Raw genomic sequence first — 25,290 nt, 5'->3', positions numbered from 1 at the left:
AAAAGTTAGTATGGCCATATAAAAATAATATCAATTATGGTCAAGTAAGCAAATTTCTTATGTGCTGTCTTTGATTAGTTTCCACCATAAGCAGTGATAATTCTGGGGTGCAGGTCTCAGTGGGGTTAGAAGGTCTGTGTTCTAAGTCTCCATCCTCCCCACCAGGGACTTTGTCCCCGAGCCTGACTCACACAACCTCACGGGAAAGCCTCCTCTGATTTAAGCATGAGTGCCCCCGGCTTTGCTCTCTGTGCCGTGAGACCAAATCACAGAGGCCAGAGGTGAAGGGAACCCCCTCACCTTAGAGGTGGGGAAAAAGGTGTCGAGAGGGGAGTGACTTGCCAAGGTGTCTGCAGGAGGAACCCACAGGTTTCAGGGAAAAGACCCACCCAAATGACAGCTGTGCAGGGTGACCCTAAGACCACAGAAGCAATCAGCCCCCAGGCCCTCCTGAGTATCTGAGTCCTGGCCTCTCATGGTGCCCCTGGGCCTTTCGAGGTGAGAAGAGGTCGGCTGTTGGGGACTGGCCTGAATCCAGGCCCCGGGGTCGGGGGTGGGGGGTTCTCACCACCTGCCAGTGGTGCGCTTTCCCTCTGCGTCACTGGTCGGGGGAGCAGTGCCCTCCCTCTGTGTGCTCTGGCTCAGGTCCGAGGCAGACAGGATTCTGGATGGCTCTCGAGATTCCCACACTAGGTGTCCACACGCTGGCTAATCCCCTCTTTTGAGGGTGCCCAGGGCCTGGATACAATGATGCCAACTCTTGAGATTAGGTCATAGTACATGCCAAAGGGGAAGAGGTTTTTGCAGATGTAACTAAGGTCCCTCATGAGCTGACTCTGAGTTAAGGAAAGGGAGATTGTGCCCGGTGGGCCTGACCTAATCAGGTGAGGCCTGTGATAGTGGGTCTGGAAGTCAGAGAGAGATCCTGATGGCCTCGAGGATGCAAGCTGCCGTGTGTGAGAGGGCCTGGGGGCTTGTCGCTTTTTTGGGAGCTCTAAGAGCTGAGAGTGCCCTCTGACTGGCAGCCAGTAGCAAAACAGGACTTCAGTCCTACAACAGCAAAGGACTGGGTTCCACCAAGATTACATGAACTTGCAGTGGACCTCGGGCTCCAGAAAGGATGCAGCCCTGCCGACACCTTGACCGCAGCCTGTGAGACCCCGAGCACAGGACCCATTAGGCTGTGCCCAGATTCCTGACCCATGGGAACTGTGAGATAATAAGCGTGTGTTGTAGGCGACCGTGTTGGTGGCTGCTTGTTACAGGCTGACAGACAAGTACCCAGGCCCCGAGCCCCTATCCACCCAGAGGTTGTCAGAGTGCTGGGTTGGCTCTGCTCCAGGCTGTGGTGGGAGCATCACGAACTTGGGGCTCTTTCCTCTGCACCCGGGAGTGACACGTCCTCCCCTGCGGCAGTCACTGAGGGTTCTGGGGCCACAGGTCACAGAATTCTTAATGCAGTTTTATTTCGTAGTGATTAACCAGAACTTCTCTGCGAGCCCTCTTCCTCTGGAAAATTGAGGGAGGGCTTCTCAACCTGTGTCCAGTGCAGGGACCTTGGTCTCCCGCAGTCACAGAAAGGATGTGGGTGAGATGCCCGCTCTCTCAGATGCCTTCCTTCTACTCCCACTCCTCTGCGAGACGGACGCTGGGGACCTCGGAGGGCAGGGTGACCGGAGACCTCATGGCAGCGTCGGGAGGGGAGGGGACAGAGAAGACTGGCACGAGTGGCTCTTCTAGGGGTTTCCAGCCAGCCCCCTGGCGTATCTGGGCTCCCCAGACCTCTCCAGGATCTTTGCAAGCCCCTGCCCTCGAGGGTGGGCAGAAAAGGCGTGTGCGCAGCTGTGAGCAGGGGGCCTCTGCGTCCCCGTTCCCCCCATCTCCCCCTCTGCCCGCCAGTTGGGACCCTCCCTAACATGGTCCATGGCGGCTGGAGAGTCACATGGGAGGACCCCCAAATCTCTTCTTTGGACAGGGTCTGGCTTTCAAACCTACTGTCTGACTGCGGGCGCAAAACTCCCATTTGGGGTGTTAGACGCTGGTTATTAACTGTTTTGTCTCCTGCATTCCTGCCACAAAGCTGATCTCTACAGCCCCCTCCCATCTTGTGCCCCTATCAACCTGCAGGAAGGTGGATGCTTCACGATAACTGGGGAGACGTCCATCCCCGTTAGAGAAAAGCACCTTCACCTGCATCAGAGCTGGACCCGCTGTCACACGGGTTCTCTGGGCAGAGCAGCGCATCAGCACCCAGACCTTTGGTTCCCGGTCTGCAGGTCGGGGATGAGGACATCATTCAAAAGGGGAGAGGGGTTCTCAGTCTCCAAAGTGACAGGACAATTATGAGGTGGTACCCGGGGAGGTGGCTGCACCCCGGACGAAATGATCGTGTGGGGGAAGAACCCCTGTCCCCAGGGTGGTGTGGGTGCGGCCGAGAGAGGCTGACCCTGGAGGGATGGTGGGAGGGAGTTCCCACTGGAACCTACACAGGTGTCCCCTCCAACAGAAGACCCCAGGACCCCGCAGGGCGCGGGGGAACCACGGAGCTGACAGAGCGTGTCTCACTGAGATTAAGGTGAGTCATGAGAACATAAAGAAAGCCAGCTTTCTGCACACTGTGTCTGCAGACAGATTCGTGGTCCACAAATTTCTACCTTTCTCAGCATCTGGCTCCCCCTTCCCCAGTGCTCGGAGACTCTGAAAATCTTATCTCAAAGAGGCTATTCCATCATTGCTGAGGCGGGAAATTCCGCAGCTAGAGTCGTGTGAAGAATTTGGGAGGACGAGGAAAATGTCCCCTTCCCTCGTCTTGTGCCTAGACCCTGCCACCTCCGGGAGATGCAGTCAGGCTGCTGGGAGAAGGCATCAGGGAAATACAGCCCCCCACCCCGAGGCATCCAGACAGGATGGGCCGGTCTGACCCCAGGACCCGCACACCCTGCCTTGCCCCTGGTTCCAGGCTCAGGGCCCCCAGCGCTGGCGCCCAGCTGTTTGTGGCAGGAATCAATTCATTTGACCCAAATACTTCCTTCTCTTCTGGGCTACTAGTTTCAAGTGCAACAAAGAGCCCCACAGCTCGAGGGAGGAGCAGAAGGAAATAAATCAGCATTGAAATGCGACTCGTAACAAAACTGAGAAACTCAGGCGCAGCTGGGTGACCGGATGGGAGCGTGACTTCCAGCAGGTGCCCAGGTGCACCTGCAGCGCCTGCATTAAGGTCCAGCCTCCCGCTGCCGCAGGTGACCACCTGACCACGGCAGACCTTGCCCTGAGAGCCTCTCGGGAAGGGAGGAGGCCTTGGGGGAGGGGGCTGGGCATCGCCTTGGCCCAGGGCTGCTGCCTCTCACCTGTTTTCTGTGAGCCTCTGCCTGGCCCCGGGGCCACGGCCACGCCCCAGCCCGCCTGTTGAGGGAACAAAACTTTCCCCTGGCCAGAATCGGGGAGAAAGGGGACACACGTAGGGGCCCTGTGGGACCCGGTGATGATAGGGTGTCAGGCTCTCTGGAAGTGACCAGGCCTGGGGAACAGGTGAGTCATTGTTTAAACCTCTGCGTGCTTTGTCGACTGTGTGTGTCTTTGTTTAAACTTGTGTGTGCTTTGTCGAGTGTGTGTGTGTGTGTGTGTGTGTGTGTCTGTTTGTATCTGTGTGTCTGTGTGCATGTATGTGGGTGTGAGTGTATCCGTGTGTGTCATGTGTGCCTGCACCTTTGTGTCTGATGTGTGTCTGTGTACGAGCCCCAAAGCACAGAATCAAAAGGGTGAAGTGAAGAGCCAGGAGTGTGTTCTCCTGAGCGCCAGAGGTGTCCTTGTTTGTCCCGATGGCTTGCTAGGTCAGGGTCCTGGAAGGAGATTCCTATTTAAAGAGTGGCCTCTGGGAAAATCCAGTTAAAGGCTTGAACGTAATGAACAGGAGCCCTTACAGGAATCCATTTCAAACGGATCACGGTGCCCAAGTGCTACCTACTGACCTCAGAATAAACAACTGCACAGTAATCCCTGCGTTCCTTACACGCCTGGGCGGGGAGAGCTGGAGGAGGACGTGCTCGCTGGCGACGAACTCGGCAGATCAGACGCTTCCCTGGAGCGACCCTCCCCCAGGAAGACTGGTTTGGACTTGCAATCTCTCCTTTTTCCCTTGGTGCAAGGAGATGAGCTTGTCAGAAATGAAAAGCCCGAAACCGAAATGCTCCGCAGGGTGTCCCTGTTGGCCCCGATCACGAATGTGGCATTCTTGAGATCGTCTCTGCGTTTAGAGACACTTCAGTAACCCTGTCTTCATGAAATTCCAGGGGCCGGGTCAGGAGTCACATTTTTCAATTGGAGTCCTCTCTGAACCGAGGGCTTCAACCTCTAATCAACGTGTAATCACACGAAAACTCATACATGAAAATGCTTACTGCAGTCTTATTTATTACAGAGAAAAAACAATTAAAGCCAAGTAAAAAATCCAGTAACAGAGAAATAGTTCAGGAAATTGGAATCATTGTAGGGGTACTATGTGGTCATTAAACACACATAGGTCAAATGCGTCTACAACATATGCAGTAATGTGGAAAACCGCCCTTCAAATGTCTTACTTTTTTTTTTTTAATGTGGGATGCATAATTTTATGTTAAAATGATGGCTTGTTTTTAAGATTCTTATACAAAAAATTAGAAGAAAGTAGGCAAAATACCATCCCTCGTTGTATTAAGGGTGTGGGATTACGGGTAATTTCATTTTTTTCATATTGATAATTATGTGTTTATATTTATTGAAAAATAATGATTTTAGATAAAGAGATGTGTCACCTGTATGTGGTATCATAGTAATGGCATGTATATTCATACTCCACCGATTTTGGTTAATTCAGACATGTTTGGGGCTAAAGATTTTCTTGACTTAAGGAGAGTTTTATTAATTAGTGCACATAAATAGCAAGGAAAACTTAAAGGGGTATCTTTAAATACTTGAGAATTGCTGTAGGTGTGTTAGAACTTTCTCTTTATGTAAAATTACAGCACAAATCAGTGGAATATCTGCTTCTGAGCAGGTGCCTTAAGTACTTTCGCAAGAAACAAGGTATTAGCCTGGGGTGGCACAGAAACCTGGGGAATTCCATTCTTAAAAGCGTTCCTTTTTTCCAGCTTTATTGAGACAATTGACATATATATAACATGGGGTAAATTTAAGGTGTGTTACGTGTTGATTGGGTACATTTACATATTGCAAAAACACCTCCACCCCGTCACATAATTACCATTTCTTTTTGTGGTGAGAACACTTAAGCTCTACTCTCTTAATACTTTTCAAGTGTATGATACCGTATGAGCTTTAATCATCACGCCGTACATGAGATCCCCAGAACCTGTGAATCTTACAATTGAAGTTTGCACCCTTTTACCAATATCACCCCACTTCCCACACACACCCCGGCCTCTGGTCACCACCACTCTACTCTCTGTTTCTCTACATTAGGCCAAAAAAAAAAAAAAAAAAAAGTGGTTTATAAGTGAGGGCTTGCTACTGAGCTGACCGTCTTTTGGGCAATGAGATCCGGCCAGTGGCTCCCCGGCAGGCTCATTGCACCAGCGGTTCTTGATGTGGGTGGAGCGCAGGTCCTGCTGCCTCTGTAAGTGACTGAAATGAGGCTCGTGCCTGGTGAACCCAGTGTGGACGTGAAGGCAGCCTGTTCTGGCTTAAAAAAAAATTTTTTTTTTAAATTTGCTTTATTGAAGTCTAGTTGATTTACAATGTTGTGTGAGTTTCTGCTGTATAGCAAAGTGATTCAATTATACATATATATACATTCCTTTTCATACTCTTTTCCATTATGGTTTATCCCGGGATAGTGAATATAATTCCCTGTGCTATACAGTAGGACCTTGTTGTTTATCCATCCCTTATATAATAGTTTGCATCTGCTGACCCCAAACTCTCAGTCCATCTCTCCCCCGCCCCCATCCTCCTCCTTGCGCCTGCTCTGGCTTGGACTCCTGCGTCTTTCTCTTAGAAAAGCTGCTGGGCCTCTCTGTAAGGTGGGGTAACGCCAAGACCCCCGGAGGCTTCTTGCTCTGCTTCAGTAGAAACCTGTATGCAGCCAAGCCGTGCAGGGCCCTGAGCACACGGTCACCCTGCGTCTCAGTGGAGATGGCGGGTCCATTAGCCTTGGTCCCCCCCTCCCCCGTAGTGTTGTAGGGCAAGGGCTCCCTGCCCAACAAGCATAGAAGCGACACTATGGCGCTGGCTTTTGAGAAAAGACAGAGGTTTAATTCGAGGTCGACCGGCAAGGCTCTCAAACGTGTCTCTGCACTCCACGTTTGGGGCAAAATTTAAGAGCTTCAGGGAATTTTAAACTTGGAAGCGAACCGTCTAGTCTTGAATCAGTCCCTATAAGCTACGTGCGCGCTCCAGGAAGCCAGATTTTCCTTATTAAAGGACCTGTCCTTCCTAAAGGGCTCTGGTGGCAACATTTCTATTCTTTGAGTTCCCTAGTCTGGAGCTTTTTGGTTGGGGGGTCATCCTGGAGACGTGGGCTCCCGCCTTGCGCATGCGTAGTGCTGTCTCTGTACCGTAACTCCGGGTTTGGTTAGTCAACCCACCTCTTTAAGGAGGCAAAACCACTTTAAGTTGGTAAAGGTTTTACGTGCTTTTACAGCAGCCTCATCTGAATACGTTGTCTGAATCTGAATGCCGGGTTGCCTTTAAACCTGTAACTTTCTGCTTTTCTTGGTCACTCGGGCTGAGCTGCCTGGAGGAAGCTGGTCCCAGCACCTGCTGGATGCCCCTCCTCTGGTCTCTCTTTCTGCAGAGATCCCAGCCCACTTTTTCTTTTCTTTCTTTTTTCTTTTACGGTGTGCGGGCCTCTCACTGTTGTGGCCTCTCCCGTTGCGAAGCACAGGCTCCGGATGCGCAGGCTCAGCGGCCATGGCTCACGGGCCCAGCCGCTCCGCGGCATGTGGGATCCTCCCGGACCGGGGCACGGACCCACGTCCCCTGCATCGGCAGGCGGACTCTCAACCACTGCGCCACCAGGGAAGCCTCCAGCCCACTTTTTGACAAGCTCCCTGGGGTTGGACTGGCCGTGCAAACTATGCGGCGGAAACAGCATGTCTGTCTAGTTATGACTTGCTAAGCCATCCCCACGGATATGCACGAGACATTTATTGAGCACCTACTGTAATCTCAGTGAATACTGTCTTTGCTTTCGTGAGAAGTTATAGCCCGACGAGAGAGAGAACCAAGAAAAAAATAATTCTACGAATTAAGGGAGAGCTGGAAACAGATCATTTCCATCAAGTAGAGGAACAGGGAGCTGTAGGCCCCACGATGCAGAGACTTTTCTCTCTTTTATGAACTGCTATTTATGGGGACTGGACACACGATCGGGGGTGAGGGGGTGGGGTAAGGGTGGCAGCTGTGAGACCAGACAGGAGGCCGTGGTGGGAGAGGGATTTGTATCAAGGTGAACGGAGAGAAGAGAGCAGACGTAGCAGCTTCGCAGTAAGGCAAATTCCCCAGATGATTAGCCGCGGGGCCGACAGAGAAGCAGCTCTACAACCTCTGAACTTTGAGCCAACATCTTTTTGTTATCTTTCCTGCGGCTTCAATCCTCATTCCGGACTCTGATTTGCCCTTTGCCCTGTAGAGCTGAATCATAGGCTGTCATTTTATCGCTGGAGGGCCAGCCACTTTGGGGGGGCGCCCCCATTTGTTCCTGGTGTTTATTTTATTTTGCCTTTGAGTTTAATTTCTACCAGTGGATCAGAAATCTGCAGAAGGGCTGCTTTGAATTCCTGCATGGGTGGTGGGTTCTGGAGAGAGGACTGGCCCCTGCAGAACTCCATTCCCCAACCCCCGGGGGGCAGCTGTGGGTCTGCGGGATGCAGAGGAAGTTGCAGGGTGCCCTGGCGGGATGTCATCCGTTGACACAATTAAGCATCATCCCCGATGGTGAAACTTGAGAGCATCCCGTGGAAGATGGGGTTCCAGACATGCTTTCCAATAACCATTCAGCTCTGCTGTGTCCCTTTCGCCAGGGAGTGGATGGGCCTGTGAACCCTTCTCTGCCAGACCCTGTAACTCCAGTCACCTTCTGTTTAGAAAGTCTTGTTGGTATTTAGGACTCCGTCCTGTTGGCTTTTAAACTTTGATCCCAAACTCGATTCTTTTCCTTTTGTCCCCACAGGGCAGACCAGACCAGTCTGTAGCTGTGGCTGCTTGTTGGGGACAGCGAGGAAACAGGGTCTGCTTCCTACTGCTCTCGCTTTTCTCCCTCCCTCTTCAAAATCCCTTCCCTTCCTCCATTCCCACCCACTGCAATGAGGTGGGAGAGGATCTGCTCACTGGACGGGCTAGCTCTGAGGTGGGTTTGGGTATATTTCACGGGAAGTTTTCTCTAGATGCAATCCAGATAGTAGACGAAGACAAAATGATAACAGTGGAATGCCACCAGTTTGCAGCCCCCGAATGAGACAGTGGACACAGGGACAGTTTTCAATGGCTGTTACCTCCTGAGGAAATGCCCACCACACTCACGACAGTATTCTTGCCAAAAGATAGCCTATATCCAATCAGATTTCTGTTCTGAGCCACCAAGCTACAGAAAATCAGGGTTCAAGAGAACACATTCAATGACAACTTAGGGATGCAATCAGCAAAATCCAGACTGGAAACTACAAGGCAATCTGATTTCTTCAACAAATAAATTACAGAGAAAAAGAGGATGCCTGTACACATACCGGGATTTGCAGGAGAATAAATAGGATGTCTAGGAATTCCCTCAAACTAATCTTCGGAGGAAGGGGGGTTTGGGGATGTGGGTGAAACAAGATTGGCTACAGCTGATTCTTGTGGAGGTGGATGATGGAGATCTGAGGTCCACCAGAACGACCTCCATCCTCTCTGTTCTGGTACATGCCTGAAATTTTCTACAATGAAAACATGTGCAGGGTTTGCCCAGATTAATTTTGATCACAGAGCCGTTTTTCTCCAGGGCATATCACTGTGGGTTCTGAGGCTTTCAATACAGTGGGAAGGAATGCAATGTTTTGAGATCCTTGAAACACCAAGCTTTTTTGTAAATAGATTTTCTTGAAACACCAATTCGAATCCATGAACCACAGCTGAGAGAGTGCTGTACGTTTTAGGTATTTCAGAACCTTTTTGGAATAAGTCATAGGTTTTTCAAAAGTGAGAGGTGATGGAAAGAGGGCAACGAGCCAGTATGATGACTAGCACACAATCACTACTTTGCAGGGTACGAAGCCGTTCATACGCATTGGCCCCTGCCGGGCACCGTGGACACGCTTTGCAAGCACCTCACAACACTTTCACCCTGTCCGGGGGTGAAAACCCCTGCTTCCCACCTAAAATAGGGAAACCCAGTGTGTGCTTTGTGCCAATCCTCTCAGGAGGCAGCCGTCATGGTGGAAGAGACACCTCACTGGGAACGAAAGCTTTGGTTTGAAATTTGGGCTCCGCTATGGATAAGCCTTCCGCTTCTCTGTGTCCACTCATCCATTCATTCAGTCGCTCATCCATTCACTCACTCACAGCAGGCGTATGTTATAGCTATTGCTCGCCCCACTTTCCAGAAGGGGAGATGGGGTGCCGAGCGGCAAGCCAGGTGCCTCTGACTTGGAGCTGCCTTCCATTCAAGGCTGTCTGTATTCATCCAGGGCAGCAGCGTCCCGGGGCCGCACTTGCTGAGATTATTCGGCATCTGACATTCAGCCTCCGTCCATCATTGTCTCTCTGCAGGGCATGGCGCAGGTGGATGGGGCCCCCCGGCCCGGGGCTGCCCTGGGCCAGGCCTGCATCTTCAAGCTGGTTCTCCTGGGCAGTGGTTCTGTGGGCAAGTCCAGCTTGGCTCTCCAGTATGTGAAGAGCGATTTCAGGAGCATCTTGCCGACCGTGGGATGTAAGTGACGGGACAGGGCACCCTTCCTTCGTCTCCTGGCGGGGGAGCCAGGGCTGCTGACCCACACGTGGGGCACCTGGGGATGAGGCCGCCTGGGAATTTCCCAGGCTCTCCTGGAGCCTCGGGCAGTGCCTGGCACGTGCAGGGAGGGCATGAGGTCCACCCCAGGCAGGCATGCACACGGGATCCAGAACCCAGACAGGTTTCAGCTCAGCTGGAGTCTGCGGGGGCCGGGGAGGGGGCGGGTAGTGTATCCGCGACAGAGTTTCTGGCCCCGAAGGGTTGCGTGTGTGAGGGCTTCTGCTGGTGGAGGGAGGAGCCCAGAAGAAGAACCTGCCCCCAGGCTCTGCCACTCAGCCCTCTAAACAAGCCGGCCTCTCACCCTGGCTGGTTGCTCTCCTGCTAACTCTGCTCCCTTTCTGCCTGGACTCGGCTTACCCACCTGGCCTGGGCTGGCGGCGGATAGGGTGGGTGCTGTAAGAAGGGACGGCAGGGAGGGAGGCCCCTCTCACTGCACTGCTTAAAGAGGATTAGCAAGTCATGGCTTTCAGAGGGGAGGGACTTTGGCGCATCTGTGGACAACTGGTCTCCTTCACATCCTGTCTGGGGGTGAAAAGTCCCACTTCCCACCTAAAATAGGGAAACCCAGTGTGTGCTCTGTGCCAGTCCTCTCAGGAGGCAGCCGTCATGGTGGAAGAGACACCTCACTGGGAACGAAAGCTTCGGTTTGAAATTTGGACTCCGCTATGGGATAAGCCTTCCGTTTCTCTGTGTCCACTCATCCATTCATTCACTCACTCAGCAAGTACCTGTTGGGTGTGGCCTCTGTCCCAGGCCCACGTCAGGTGTGGAGGATTCTCTAAGATGCCAAGCAGACACACCGACATAGAAACAGAGCACGAAATTCAGCAAACAGTATTAACTCCTTGGGAGCCCTCAGACTTCTCAGAAGGGTGGGTCCTGAGTCCCTGAGGAATATGCGGCCCAAAGGGATCTGCCAGGGCCAGGCCCCCAGAAATAGTGGTGAGAAGGGCAGAAGCAGGGTGAAGGGCTGGCCCCAGGACGGGAACGCGGGGAGAGCTGGTAGAGACCGTGGATTCAGGCCGGCTGAGGGGCACGCAGGGCCACCTCTTCTCCATCAGCAGGAAAGCTGACACTGCTCACCCGTGATATCAGACTGGGCTTTAAAAAAATACGACAAGGTGCCAAGTCTGGCTTCAAGGTGGGTTTCGCTGAGAGCAGAGACCACAGAAGGGGGCCAGGCCAGGCTGGGATTTCGAGGGCTGTGTGCCTGGGTGTGAACCTGGATTCCAGTTCAGGGGAGGGAGACAGCAGGGACCAGGCCGGGCGGCTCGTCGGGCTGGATCTCACTCTAAGACCGAGGTCTGAGGCCACGGCTCCCAGGGCCCTGCTTGTTTTTGCAAATAAGGTTCTATGGGGACACAGCCCCGCTCATGCCTGTGTATCCTCTGTGGCTGCTTTCCCTCTGGAAGGGCGGCTTTGGGTTGATTGCTGGCAACGGTGACAGTACATCCCTCGAAGCCTAAAATGTTTACTACAGGGAACTTCCCCCCAAAAGTTTAGGACCCCTGCCTGAGAGCCAGTATCCCAGGAGGCAGCGGGTGGCCAGGGGGTGGGCTCCAGCGGGCATAGAGTGGCCTGGGGACTCACGGTGAGCCGAGAACTTAGCTCAGTGGGCCCAGGGAGGCCTGCCACTCTGACCTACCTTGTGGGGCAGAAGAGGCCCCACACACAGAGCCAGGCCGAGGCTGCGGGCGGCGCTGGCATTCTGTATTTCCGGGGAGGGAAAGGGGAGCGCAGACAAGTTCGCTAACTCTCCCAAGCGAGAAACCCGCAGGTCCAGCGCACTGCAGCTCGTGGACGGTGAGTGGGATGCCCTGTCTCCCCAACCCCAGTCACCTCCACCGCTTCCTTTAGCTCCAGCAAGTCGGGGGCCAAGCTGTCACCCTCCCCAGGCTGTCCAAGTCACCGTGCTCTCTTCAGGGGTCCTACGAGGGTCAGGAGGGTGCACAGAGGCTGGGCTCGGGTCAGGGTGGGGGGCCTTTGCTTGGGTGGCAGGCCAGGATGCACCTTCTCCACTCTTGGTCCTCTGCCCAGCCCCGGCTGTCCTCCTCCTGCCCGTGCCCCTCCCCCAGGCCCGGGCTCATCTCCCCAGGACCCCGCCTCTGCCCTGGGGCTGGTGCCCTAGGCCTTGGCTTCCTGGGCTGCCGTGGGAGGGTGTGGATCAGTGTTGTGGCCCGCAGCCCTCTAGGTGGGTTTAGCGGTCCTTTATTCAATCAGCAACCAGCCTATTTATGGAGCACCTACTAGGTGCCAGCCACTGAGCTGGGTGTAAGGGACGTAGAGATGAGTGCGCCCTCCTTTGCTTTGAGGAGCTAAATCCCCTGTGGGAATGACCGTCTCCGCCACGTACATCTCTGGGCCTACTTCACGTGCCTTGTGCCCCTTGTGATGTTCTTACGACCTTTGCAGGTGGATATTATAACGATTATTAAGTTCTTATAAAAATAAATAAATAATATCACTTATTATAATATGATATGTAATCACATATTATATTCTATGTGATTTTATTAATTATTATGCTATGATAATTATTATATTATTATAAAAGCAGACACTCCCCCCTTTTTTGTTTTTTCTGGTTTGGCCACGCCGCACAGCAGGTGGGATCTTAATTCCCTGACCAGGGATCGAACCTGCGCCCCCTGCTTTGGAAATGCAGAGTCTTAACCACTGGACCTTTATTTTATTTATTTTTGGCTGCTTTGGGTCTTCGTTGCCACACACGGGCTTTCTCTAGTGCAGCAAGCGGGGGCTACTCTTCGTTGTGCTTCTCATTGCGGTGGCTTCTCTTGTTGCAGAGCACGTGTTCTAGGCCCACGGGCTTCAGTAGCTGTGGCATGTGGGCTCAGTAGTTGTGACTTGCGGGCTCTAGAGCGCAGGCTCAGTAGTTGTGGCGCATGGGTTTAGTTGCTCCTTGGCATGTGGGACCTTCCCGGACCAGGGCTTGAACCCGTGTCCCCTGCATTGGCAGGTGGGTTCTTAACCACTGTGCCACCAGGGAAGTCCCTCTGTGTATCCCTTGAGGCGGAACCAGGACCCTGGCCCAAGGCTGCTCTATTTGCTTCTTGGCTGCCCCTCCCTTGTCTCTGCATCCCCTCCCTTCCGTGATTAGCAACGGCTGGAATCTGCCCTCTGGAACTCAGGGAAGGTCATGGGGGCTGGAGTCTGTTCCCTACAAACAAAAGTGGGGGGCATGGAAAGGCTTCTGTGCCCAGGAGCCCCACAGGGTCCTGCTTGGTTTCAGTTGTCACCCTTTCCTGCTGCCCCCTTTCCTCAGACGGCCACCCTCACACTCCCGAGAGCAGGGGTGGGACCAGGGCCTGGCATGTCTTTGGTGGTGTTGCCTTCAGAGCAGGCCAGCTGCAAGATACTCCAGCCCTGGGGAAGAGCGGGGGTCCCTGGGCCTCTCCAGAGGGTCTGGATCTGTCGGTGAGTGTGTGGAGTGGCCCCGCAGTGGAGGGTTACACAAACACTGGGCACAGCTGTGCAGAAGAGCGCCCGGGCCGAGACACGGTTCCAGCCACCCTGCGGCAAGACCTGTCCTTCCAGAGGAAGCCAGAGCCGTAAGTGTGGCAGGCGGTGACAGACTCTTGTACCCGAAGCAGAGCCAGAGTGGAATTGAGCACAGCCTCCCGAGGGCGTGGCCTGCTGGGAGGAGACCAGAACCCCCTGAACTCCTGGCTGCCCCAGCACCACAAAGCCCGCCAGGCCCATCTGAGAGAGGGGCTGGCAGGGGAGGTGGGCAGCTGCCAGACGCGCTTATGGTGGCTGGGAGCTTGGAGCACCAAGAGCTCCCGCAGACCCCTCATCCTGGAATCCTGAAAGGCAGCAGCAGGGGAAATTCCGGCCCAGTTCCCTGCCCTGCACGTTTTAGTGACATCTTTGGAGGGGTGGTGACATCTAGTGCTTGTGTTTAGATTTGCTGGCAGAAGCCAGTTTGGACCAGCTGGGCCTTGCCTGGGGCCGCGAAGGTGCGAAAGGTGCTGGATTTCGCCCCACCTCCCTTCCCTGCTGAATGAAACATTGCTGGAGCCCAGGTGACCCTGAGAAGTCACCCATGTCGTGTTCCCTTCCACCAGGAAGCAACTCGTGACTTTTACAGAAAAGAGAGCGCTGCAGAGAGGGCTTCAGTGAGGAGGATACGCCGTTTATTTAAATTAAAAGGTCAAAAAGCAAAACATTTCCTTGTGTTAACATTTAGTTGAGACACCTTTTAATTGGGGGCAGCAGAATGCAAGTTGAAGAACAGCCCCCAGTGAATTCTCTTGTCATTTGTTGCCCACTGGGGGTCCATTCAGCTCAGCAAGTGGAAGGCACGCCCACTTCCAGAGGCTGGGGAGGGGGCTGGAAGCGTTCCCAAGTGTCCCCACCGCTGAGGCTCCTGTGTTGAGGTCTGTGCTGGGGCCAGAGGAGGCTGGAGCCCTGCTTTGGGTCACCATATAAAGCAGTGCCAGGTGGCCCCGGTTCAGAGTATCGTCTGGTAAAAATGTGCTGGTGTGTCATCTCCACCAGCATATTCTAGAAACGTGGACAATTCCGGGTTCTGGGCCTGGTCCTGCTCCCACACCCCAGCTTGTTGCCAACATCATTTCAGGAAAAATCTCCCAGTCTGTTTGAATATCTCGGAAGTTTATTTTTAAATCACTTTTTGGCTTTAGCTGTGAACAGGTAGAAAATGTGGTCAGTGGGTTTCTGAACAAGGAAGGTAATACATGTGGGCTCTTTTGTGGGTTGGAGCCAGGAGTTCAAGGGGCAGGGGGTGGAAGTTTGCTTTGGATACCAGCCCAGGGGCCCACCTGGGGGGTCTGTGTCTCTCTCCAGGGGAGACGAGGTGCTGCGGTCTGTGAATATCCAACAGCCACTCATGCCACATCATTGCTCGGTGTGAAAACCCTGCGCTCCTTGGAAATCGGTTGGGATTTTACATTGATTTAAACTCAACCACCAGCCATCGTTTTCAGAGTAGAAAAGGAAAGTATCAGAAGCTAAGATTGTTAAGCAAAGGAGGCAAACCTGAATTTTATGCCCACCTGTAACCTGGCAGTGATGACTTTTAGGATGAAACCAAAATCGCACGCAGAAGTGTGATTTGACCTGATAGCAAACAGACAAAGGGTGTGGATCAAAGGCTGCTGTTCCCAGACAGTGAGCCGGGAGAGTGGAGAGGGAGGGGAGGAGGAAGGGGCGTCAGGTGCCACACCCTGCACCTCGTCTCTTTTCTCCCGGGTTTGACAACCGCCCTGGGAAGAGGGCACTGTTGACTCTTGATAAAGGAGGAAGCTGGGATCTCTAAGGTTGAAGCAAGCCGACAGAGTTTGTTGCAGCTCATAGACTTCCCTCCAAGGCCCAGGCGTGGCCCTCACCCTCAAGACCTCAACAGTCTTAATGGAGCTTCTGTCCTGCTCAGTCCTGACAGTAGCCCTGTATGAGCTGGGAGCTGTCAGTCCTACTGTTGAGTTGAAGACGGCAGCTTTGTTTGACCTGGTGTGGTGTTCTGCTGGGCTGTCATAATAAACACCACAGACTGGGTGCCTTAAATAACAGAGGTTTATTCTCATAGTTCTGGGGGCTGGAAGTCCAAAAGCGAGGTGTTGGCAAAGTAGTTTTCATCCTGAGCTCTCTTTTCTTGGCTTATGGGTAGCTGCCATCTAGGTAACTGGCTGTGTGCTTCCATGGCCTCTTCTTTGTGTTTGCATGGAAGGGAGGGGAGAGAGAGAGAGAGAGAGCAGACAGACAGACAGAGACAGAGAGACAGAGAGAGGAGACAGAGGGAAGAAGACAGAGAGACAGTGAGAGAGAGGGAGTGCATTCTTACAGAGGCACTAATCCCATCCTGAGGGCCCCACCCTCATGACCTCATGTAACCCTAATCGCCTCCCAAAAGCTCCATCTCCAAATACTATCATGCTGAGGGTTAGGGCTTCTATATGTGAATCTTGGGAGGATACAATCATTCAGTCCGTAACACCTCGGAAGTGTATCTGACTTCAAGTTTGTGGACGAGCAGAAAAATGCAGGCTGTGCAGGCAGAGGGTGGATCAGCGGTTTCCATTTAGGAGTCACCCCAAACTAGATTCTCATGAGAGAGAATCATGATCTTACCCTTTCTATGCTAAAAATCTCAGCCCAGACTTGTCTCTTATTCTCCGTCTGTAGCAGATTGAATTGTGTCCCCCAAAAGATTCGTCCTTCTCCTAATTCCCAGTGCCTATGAATGTGGCTTTATTTGGAAAAAGGGTGTTTACAGATGTAACTAGTTAAGGATATTCCTGGATTTCGGGTGAGCCCTGAATCCCATGACCAGTGTCTCTGTAACAGGAGAACACAAAGATGCAGAGGGGGTGGCCACGTGAAGACAGAGGCAGAGACGGGAGAGATGCATCTACAAGCCAGGGACCACGGACGGTTGCTGGTCCCCACCAGGATCCAGGAGGGGGCGTGGAACAGATTCCCTCTCAGAACTTCTGGAAGGAGCCAACACTGGAAACACCTTGATTTTGGACCTCTGGCCCCCAGAACTGAAAGGATGAATGTCTGCTGTTTTTAGCCACCCTTTTTGTGGTTATTTGTTATGACAACCCCAGGGCACTAACACACTGGCCTTGGAGTGAAAAATTTAACTTCAAGCATGTGGCTATATTTACCAGAATCTCCCAACAAGCTTCCAACCCAGCCCAGGTCTGGGCAGGACAGAAGCTTCGCCTGGAGTCTCATCCCGGCCCCTCCCAGTCCCTGGTCTAGTTCTGTATATGACATACCCCATACGCTATGAGGGCTGGGATAAGGTCAGGGACCATGGCTGTAGTTTCCACTTGGAAGGTTCTTCATGGACATGAAGAAATCTGTAGGCCCCAGCTTCCCAGGCCTGGCTTTCCGGGAAGGTGCCTCATTACCCTGATGACTATTCTAGAAACACAGCTCTTTTCATTGTGTCAGAGTTGCTGAGGGAAGACAAACTGATGGATGTCCATCCTACCTTTATGTTCCCTACCTGAGCAGCTAGAATTTACCATGCTGCTCTTGTTCAGATATACATCTTATAAATCCTTGATAACTGTTGTGTAATGAACACTTAAAGAACGAGAAACGTCAGTTTTGGAAGTGGTCTCCATGTGTTTTGTTTTTTGTTTTTGCTTTTTGCGGTACGCGGGTCTCTCACCGCTGTGGCCTCTCCCGTTGCGGAGCACAGGCTCCGGACGCGCAGGCTCAGGGACCATGGCTCACAGGCCCAGCCGCTCCGCAGCATGTGGGATCTCCCCGGACCGGGGCACGAACCCGCGTCCCCTGCATCGGCAGGCGGACTCTCAACCACTGCGCCACCAGGGAAGCCCAGAACATCTTTTTTTAAATTTATTTTATTGAAGTATAGTTGATTTCTGCTATACAGCAAATGACTCAGTTATACATATGTATATTCTTTTTCATCCTTTTCCATGATGGTTTATCACAGGATATTGATTACAGCTCCCTGTGCTCTACAGCAGGGCCTTGTTTATCCATCCTGTATATATACTAGTTCGCATCCATCCCTCCTCTCCCCCTTGGCGACCACAAGTCTGTTCTCTATGTCTGTGAGTCTGTTTCTGTTTTGTAAATAGTTCACTTGGGTCATGTTTCAGATTCCACATATAAGTGATATCATATGGTATTTGTCTTTCTCTTTCTGGCCTACTTCACTTAGTATGATAATCTGTAGGTCCGTCCATGTTGCTGCAAATGACATTATTTCATTCTTTTCATGACTGAGTGATGTTCCATCGTATGTATGCACCACACCTTTATCCATTCCTCTGTGCATGGACGTTAGGTTGCTTCCGTGCCCTGGCTATCGTGCATAGTGCTGCTGTGAACATTGGGGTGCGTGTATCTTTTTGAATTATAGTTTTGTTCGGATATATGCCTAGGAGTGGGATCGCTGGATCACATGGCAACTCTTATTAGTTCTTTGAGGAGCCTTCATACTGTTTTCCATAGTGGCTGCACCGATTTACATTCTGGGGACAGAACATCCTGGTGTTAGTAAATAACTATTTTAAAGTCACAACACTTTGGAAAGCTATGCTAAGGGGAAAACAGTCTTCAAATGAAAGGTGGATTGCCCAATATGTTGAATGAATGGTTTGGGGATAGACCTTTCGTTGCGTGTACTTATTAAGCAGGGACGATAACGCATAAAAGTCCTTGCTCTCCAGGTGCTCCCTGTCACCAGGGGTGACAGGTGAGAACACAGAAGTCTACCTGTGCAGTGGGTGAGTGAGGAGCACAGGCGGGCTACTGTAGACCACTCCCAGGGAAGGGGGCCCCAGCACTGCCCCAAGGGCTCACACTCAGAGACCCGGTGGACATGTAGGGAGGTGGGGAAAAGGAAGGATTCCAAGCAGAGAGGTCAGTGGAGAAGGGAGGTCAGCAGGGAGAGGTGTGGGTCAGGCCGGGGGGTTAGCAGGAGGCCAGGAAGGTTGCAGGGGAGGAGCTGGTGTGACCGTCAGCATGCCAGCTACCTCGCTGGACACCCACGGGGTGACCCTGGTTGTCAGAGACCCTTCCATGCCTCACATAGTCCAGAGGATTTGAATAGGACCCTGAGAGTCTATCTTCCCACCCAAAGCCTCTGTGGAATCTGCAAAGGTCTGCAGCAAATTCCTTGCAACTCTTTGCTTTTTCTGGAAAATGCCATCTTCTAGAAGAGGTGTTTGCTGAGCCTTCCCCACTGAGGGTGACAGGAAGCACAGGGCTGGCTGTCTCTGGCTGGTTTGCTGAGCCCAGGGTTCACGCTGGTCCAGGCTGAGCCGTGGATAAAGACCTCGTCCTCCATGTAAAACTCCTGGGCTTCTGTTTCAGGTGCGTTCTTCACAAAGGTGGTGGATTTGGGGGCTGCGTCTCTGAAGTTTGAGATCTGGGACACGGCTGGCCAGGAAAAGTACCACAGCGTCTGCCACCTCTACTTCAGGGGTGCCAATGCTGCGCTTTTGGTGTATGATGTCACCAGGAAGGTGAGGCTCACCTGGTGTGTCCCCGCCCTCCCAGGCACATGGACGCAACCTTCTGGCGGCATTATGTGACTGACCTGTGCTGGTGCTTTATGTTAAAATCGTGAGCACCAGTGGAGAATCCTTCAGTGAAAGTCAGTCACCTCCTCCAGGAAGCCCTCCCTGACAACCCCTTTGCCTGCTGCACAGTTAGGTTTGCGCCCCTCCGTGGTCCTCTTGGAGTACCCAGAACAGTGCACCCCCATCCATCACTCACGATTCCTTGGGTGCCCACTGAGCTGGTGAGGGGGATGTTATGAAAACAGGATGCCGCCCCGGCTGCATATCTACTCTACAGAATATCATCGGGCCAAACAGAAGTGAGCAGATGCTTACCGCACCAGCAGGGAAGGGTGGGGTTCTATGGGAGTTGACAGGAGGGGCACCATACTTCCTGCAGGAAGGCTCTAGCTGAGACGTTGGGAGAAACAGGATTAGCCCTGTTGGGCAGGGTCGGGCAGGGGGGTGGCGGTGGGCATGTGAGCAGTGGGGGGGTGGGGGGTCGGGGGTGGGGAAGGGAGTTCTGGTCAGAGGGCAGCGCTGGTGGAATTAAAGAGGTCGAGTGCTGTGCATGGAGCCCCTGCAGTGCTGAGAGCAGGCCTACTGGGTCAGCATGGCTGCTGGGGAGAGGGGCTGCGTGGCACCCAGCGCAGAGGCCCCGTTCCGGTTCTGTGGGGTGCTGCAGTTAGGATCAGGGTTTGGGGTGACAGCCACTTCCCCACAAAGTGGTCCTTGAGGGCATCCGGGAGCAGAGGCCTCTAGAGCTCCAAGTCTGACTCAGAACCTCCTGCAGCCCCCAGCCTCCCGCTGGCCGGGTGAGGACAGAGCTGCCTTCGGCCCAGACCACCCGAGGCCAGAGAAAGACCAGCCACCCCTGCTCAAGGGGCAGAACAGCCCTTGGGGCCCGATATAAGGCCAGTTGGATCATGTGCCGTTTTATGCTAAAATCGTGACAACCAGTAGATTCCTTCAGTGAAAGTTGGTCACCTCCTCCAGGAAGCCCTCCCTGACAGCCCCTCTTCCTGCTGCACGGTTGGGTTTGCGCCCCTCCGTGGTCCTCCTGGAGTACCCAGAACAGAGCACCCCCATCCATCCCTCACGGTTCCTTGGGTGGGTCACTTGGATCCTGTGTTTTACGCAGGGTAGCCACCGACACTTGCCTTGTCTTTCCTGGGACAGCTGAGGAAGACCATCGGGTTTGCCTGACAGTCCTGTTTTCCTTTCTCAGGCTTCCTTCTGCAAGGCGCGGCAGTGGCTGAAGGACCTGGAGGAGGAGTTCCACCCGGGAGAAGTCGTGGTGATGCTGGTCGGCAACAAGACGGACCTCAACCAGGAGCGGGAGGTGACCTTTGAGGTGGGCCTGGAGTCGGTTATTATGTCCCCGGTGCGGGAGTGGGGAGGGACCCCAAACACACACGCCCACCTACCCACACACTCATACACACACACACCCCACACGCGCACACACACACATACCACTTTAGCTTCCCTCCGGGGCAAAGGTTTTTGGTCTCTCCTGGGAAGGTCAGCCCCAGAGGTGGCTGCTCCTGGCTGCAGGGAGAGCTGCGAGCATGACCGCAGCCTCCCGAGGGCTGGCAGGGGCGGGCGCAGTGCAGGGAACGGTTTCCATGAGGAAACCATGACGCTTCCCACCCTCGCTCCTTCTTTGAGTAATGCAGGTCTCAGATCTTTCTCTTTGTGTTCAATAAACTGTTCAAGAAGGGGCAAATCCAAATTTTTTGCTAGGAAATGAGCAAGGGAGAGAGAACCCGAAAGCTGCAGCTCTTCTGTAAAATGACCAACAGCAGAATAAATGCTCTAGGTAGTTGCTTGTAAAGTGGGGAGAGCCTGAAGCAGGGAGCAAGGGGTTTGCGCGCGTGTGTACAGGACGCACGTGTGTGTACAGGACGCGTGTGTGTACAGGACGCGTGTGTGTACCGGACGTGTGTGTGTGTACTGGACGTGTGTGTGTGTACAGGACGCGCGTGTGTACAGGACACACGTGTGTGTACAGGACGCGTGTGTGTACAGGACGTGTGTGTGTACAGGACGTGTGTGTGTACCGGATGTGTGTGTGTGTACAGGACGTGTGTGTACAGTGGTGTCTGTGTGTGTGTATGTGGGGATGGGTTTTAGGAGAGGCTCTGGGAGGAGGGGCAGATGAGGGGAGAGAAGGACGGGGAGGGTGCTGGGCTACAGCACAGGGCAGGAAGGGGAGGGAGTCTGGGGGCAGGGGGCAGCCAGCGGAGGCCGCGCTGAGTAGGCGCTGGGGCTCAGAGGCAGAGATCCCAGCGCTGGTGTTGGGACTGGGGTCTTTATTCCGGGGCAGCCTTGAGTCCCTGGGGTGGGGACCTGATGGGTGATTTAGGAAGAGCGTGTGGGGCCCAGGTCAGGCCGAGTTGGGAGACGGAGCCTGGGTGGGGAGACCCACTGGAGGCCAGGGGCCCAGCTCAGGGGCGGGAGGGGCCTCCTCTCCGCTCTCCCAGGACCCCTGCCCACGGGAGGGGGACCCCGTGGCTTAGACTGCATGGAAGCAGCCACCCTGGGGCCTGGGCTGTAGACCCTGGGCCCCCAGACCCCACCCTGGCTTCTTGTTCCCTCTGAGCTCCCACTGAGCTGGGCCTTGGGGGCGGTGGTGGGGGGGGCGGGGGGCAGACCCTGGAGCCGCAGGTGCCTCGGCTGGGGCAGAGGCCAAGCTGACCTGTGGCCAGTGCAGGGGGCTTTTCATCTTAAAATAATTTCAGAATTACAAAATTTGTTGCAAAAATAGTACAAAAAGTTCCTGTCGGCCCTTCTCCAGCTTTCCCAAATGTTAACATCTTACGTAAGCTCGGAACAACGAGCGAATCAGGAAACGAACATTCAAGCTACTTGACAACTCTTGTTCAGATTTTATCATGTTCCCACTAATGCCCTTCTCTTGGTCGGGGGAGATCTGCTCCTAGATTTGGCCGTTGAGAGCTCTCCCCTCCTGGCCCTGTCACCCGCCCTGTTATTCTTTGAGCGCTTCCTTCCTTCCTGGCTCACCAAGTTGTTCCAGGTTCACCTTTGTCCTTTCTCGGCCCCAGCCCTGGAATCAATCATTTCCCCCAAAAAGCCCTGGTTCCTAGTGCCGGGGAAGGAGTTTAGGAGTCAAGATCTGTGCACTGGATGTGCTCATTCCACGGGGGGTGAGGCAACCGTGGCTCCCATCGTGGGGAGCCTCTAGGACAAACTGGCAGATGGAGGGCTGGGCACCTGCAATTTAGGGGCCAGAGGCTCATTGGACCCGAGGACAAGCCCCTAAAATGACCCCATCTGGAACCCCCCAAGCTAGGTGGGCAAAGGGGGATGTTTGAGTTTCATTCATGTGACCCAGATATGAGCTACCTGAAGTCACAGAGTCTTCAGCTGTACCAGGTCACCTTGTCCTTTAAAATACAAGTAATATGTCCCCATCCCTCTGTGTCTGGGAAAGGGCTGAGAAGCTCGCTGGGGGGTGGTGAAGAGCAAAGCCCTGCGGGCCAGGCTGGGGGTGGGGGGAGTAGACACCGCTGGGTGCCATGCTGTGGGCACGGCTGGCCCAGCCCCCAGGGGCCAGCTCAGCATCAGGCACTGAGCACTGCGCCTCCTGGGGGGGGTCGGGAGTCGAGGGCCCTGCACGGGGAGGCGCCCAGCTCCTCCTTCGCCCCGGCCTCCCATGGACGCGTTTCCCAGACGCCCTTGCTCTGTACACCCTTCACTCCACGTAGGCCGGACCCCTGTGGGACGGTGGTGGGGGACCCAGAGAAGGGCCGGGCTCCCACCAGGCTGTCCCCACTCCCCTTCCACGTTTCCTCTGTTCTCACTTGGTTTCAGAGTCCACCGGTGCCAGAGAGCCGTGGGAGGGGTGGGAACCTCGCCAAGCAAAGCATCCTTGGACCCCGCTGCGGGTGCCGGGCTCCCCTGCCAGCGAGCACCCTCCCTGCCCTGCTCCCTGGTCTGGGCCCCCTTCTCTGGGAGCCCCAGAAACAGAACTTGAGGAATGACGTTCTCTGCTGGTGCAATCGTTTCTCGGTGTTTCTTGGGTCTTCCTGTTAGAAGGCGTCTAAGTGTTCTTGGGAAACTTCTGATGATTAATGTGGGCTTTCCGTGGCCATTTCCATCAGGAAGGGAGGGAGTTTGCAGAGAGCAACGGGTTGCTGTTCATGGAAACCTCGGCCAAACTGAACCACCAGGTGACTGAAGTCTTCAGTGCTGTTGGTGAGTGACCAGCCTCCGACCCCAGAGCAGGGGGTGGGGGCACCATCACTGGGTCTTCAACAGGTCTTCTTCTCTGGCAACCTGGGACCCAGCAGAACGTCCCCAGGGCCTGGAAAGTGGGCAGGAGTCAAGGGCCTGTGTTTCCTGCTTCCTGGAAAACATCAGGGAGGGTGGGACCCTGGGGGGTGCCACGTGTGCAAGGCGAGTGCTGGGCTGGGTTGGGGGATTTTCCTCCCAACCAGGCCACATCCTTCTCCTGTCGTCCACAGCCCGAGAGCTTTTGCAGAGACAAGAGAAGAAGGAGGGCCAGAGGCAGCAGGGAGATGCACGGCTGGCTCTGAATGAGACGCCCCCGGGGCGGGGCAGATGCTGCGCCCACTAGAAGGGGCGACTCCAGGAAAGGCCGTGGGGCGGATGCGCCCAGCCCACAACCCACTGGTCCTCAGGGTGAGCCACCGCCAGCTCCAAGTCGCTTGTGGTACTTATCCTGATTCACTGTGGAGGCTGGCTTGCTCCTGAGTCCTAGAGGCTCTGCAAGAGGGCCTCTCTTAGAATAAGCACCTCCCAAGCTGATGGGAATCATTCCGGAGAGGGTCCCGTGTCCAAGGCTCCCAGAGGGTTTCAGCTCCACCTCTCAGACACCAGATACCGACTGAATCCCGGATGTCCTGGGGGGTGGGCACACGTGACCCTGCCCTTAGCTACCTGGCCACCAGACACTGGAGAATGAAATGGTCAGAGGGGAAATAAAGATCGAAAAATCACCCAGCATGCACTTGGTGTTGGGTAGGGGGCTGCCCGGGGGCTTGGGGTCCCCCTGCTCCTGGGAGGTGGGAGAGGAGACAACAGGCCCAGCTGCAGGGGGCAGTGCCAGGGAGAGATGGCGTGATCAGCATGGGGCTGGGCCCGTCGTCACTGGATCTCTGTGAGGTTCCCCCGAAGGACGGTGCCTGACAGAGGGCAGCTGGGGATGGGGGTGGGGGAGTCAGGCCCCCTACTCTCTGCTCCTCGCTGTGGACGCGAAGTGGTGCTTGTGCAAAGCGTGCCAGGACTCAGACTTCAAGCCGAGGTGCACATTGTATCGCGTATGAGTTTTTCTCCGAAAAGTAAACCGATTTCTATTGTGTGGTCCTTTTTGTTTTTCCGAATGTTTTTTAATTGTGGTGAAAGTCACATAATAGGAAACACACTCTTTTAACCACATTTAACTGTACAGTTCGGGGGCACTAAGTGCATTCACATTGCTGTGCCATCCTCACCATCATCTGTCTCCTGAAGTTTTCACTTAAACTGAAACTCTGTCCCCATTACACCCCGAGTCCCCATTCCCCCTCCCCACCTCCCCTCCGCCGACCCTGGAATCTATCAGTGTACTTTCTGACTCTATGAATTTGGCTATTCTGCGTACCTCGTGTTAGTGCAATCAAACAGTATCTGTCTGCACCTACTGTCTATTGGAATGCATTTTTAGGGTTAACTTTATATCACGTGGTCTTCGGTGAGTTTGTAAGCTGGGGGTCTGTTCTGCACATCCTCTAGGAGGGCTCATGGTGAGTAAATACTGAGGGGCCCCAGGTGCGGGCTGTGGCTGAGGTGGGCACAGGACATCTTTCTGGTGGTGACACATAATGTGCTCACCTCGTTCCTGCCTTTAGAGAGGCCCGATGGCTCTTCTGTATGAAATTTTAAATAAGACGACGTTGTCATCCCCCTGAAAAAGGTGGCTTCACTATATCAACTGTAACTTCTATATCAACAGAAACGTAAAGCATCCTTCCCCGTTGACGCTGAGCTCCTGGATGTCCCAAAAGCACTCACACGGTCTTTTTTCCTAGACAATTTCCAGGTGAAACCTGACAACTTGGTGCTGTGTGCCCTGAAGTTTCTAACTGCAGTGAATTTTTGTATGCGACTGTTCCCTTGTAGGTGAAGTACGTGAGGTGTGAGCCCCTCTGTGTAAGGCGGAGTCCTCATGCTGTCTGTTCCCCCACGCGGGGGTAGCAGGGCTGCCAAGCGCGGGACCCACTTCAGAGGTGGCGGGAGGCTGAGGTGGGC

At 53.9% G+C, this 25,290-nt stretch overlaps 1 protein-coding gene across 1 annotated transcript; it reads left to right on the top strand.

Annotated features, from left to right (window-relative positions):
* Positions 1 to 3,361: 3,361 nt before the first annotated feature.
* Positions 3,362 to 23,617, top strand: RAB17 (RAB17, member RAS oncogene family). Its single transcript, XM_065880821.1, has 6 exons — positions 3,362 to 3,532; positions 9,742 to 9,901; positions 18,827 to 18,978; positions 20,243 to 20,368; positions 23,142 to 23,235; positions 23,505 to 23,617. The coding sequence occupies exons 2-6, from the start codon at positions 9,745 to 9,747 to the stop codon at positions 23,615 to 23,617; spliced, it is 642 nt and encodes a 213-aa protein (XP_065736893.1). The 5' UTR covers positions 3,362 to 3,532; positions 9,742 to 9,744.
* Positions 23,618 to 25,290: the final 1,673 nt, after the last annotated feature.

This window comes from Phocoena phocoena, chromosome 7 (genome assembly GCF_963924675.1).
Source record: "Phocoena phocoena chromosome 7, mPhoPho1.1, whole genome shotgun sequence".
Classification (NCBI taxonomy): Eukaryota; Metazoa; Chordata; class Mammalia; order Artiodactyla; family Phocoenidae; genus Phocoena; species Phocoena phocoena.
This window is presented reverse-complemented; position numbering and strand designations above follow the sequence as displayed.

Excerpts from the sequence above, each read along its gene's own strand:
- RAB17 (XM_065880821.1), top strand. The coding sequence starts at position 9,745 with ATGGCGCAGGTGGATGGGGCCCCCCGGCCCGGGGCTGCCCTGGGCCAG. Across the intron at positions 18,979-20,242 it reads TGTATGATGTCACCAGGAAG|GCTTCCTTCTGCAAGGCGCG; the intron begins GTGAGGCTCACC and ends TTCCTTTCTCAG. Across the intron at positions 20,369-23,141 it reads AGCGGGAGGTGACCTTTGAG|GAAGGGAGGGAGTTTGCAGA; the intron begins GTGGGCCTGGAG and ends CATTTCCATCAG.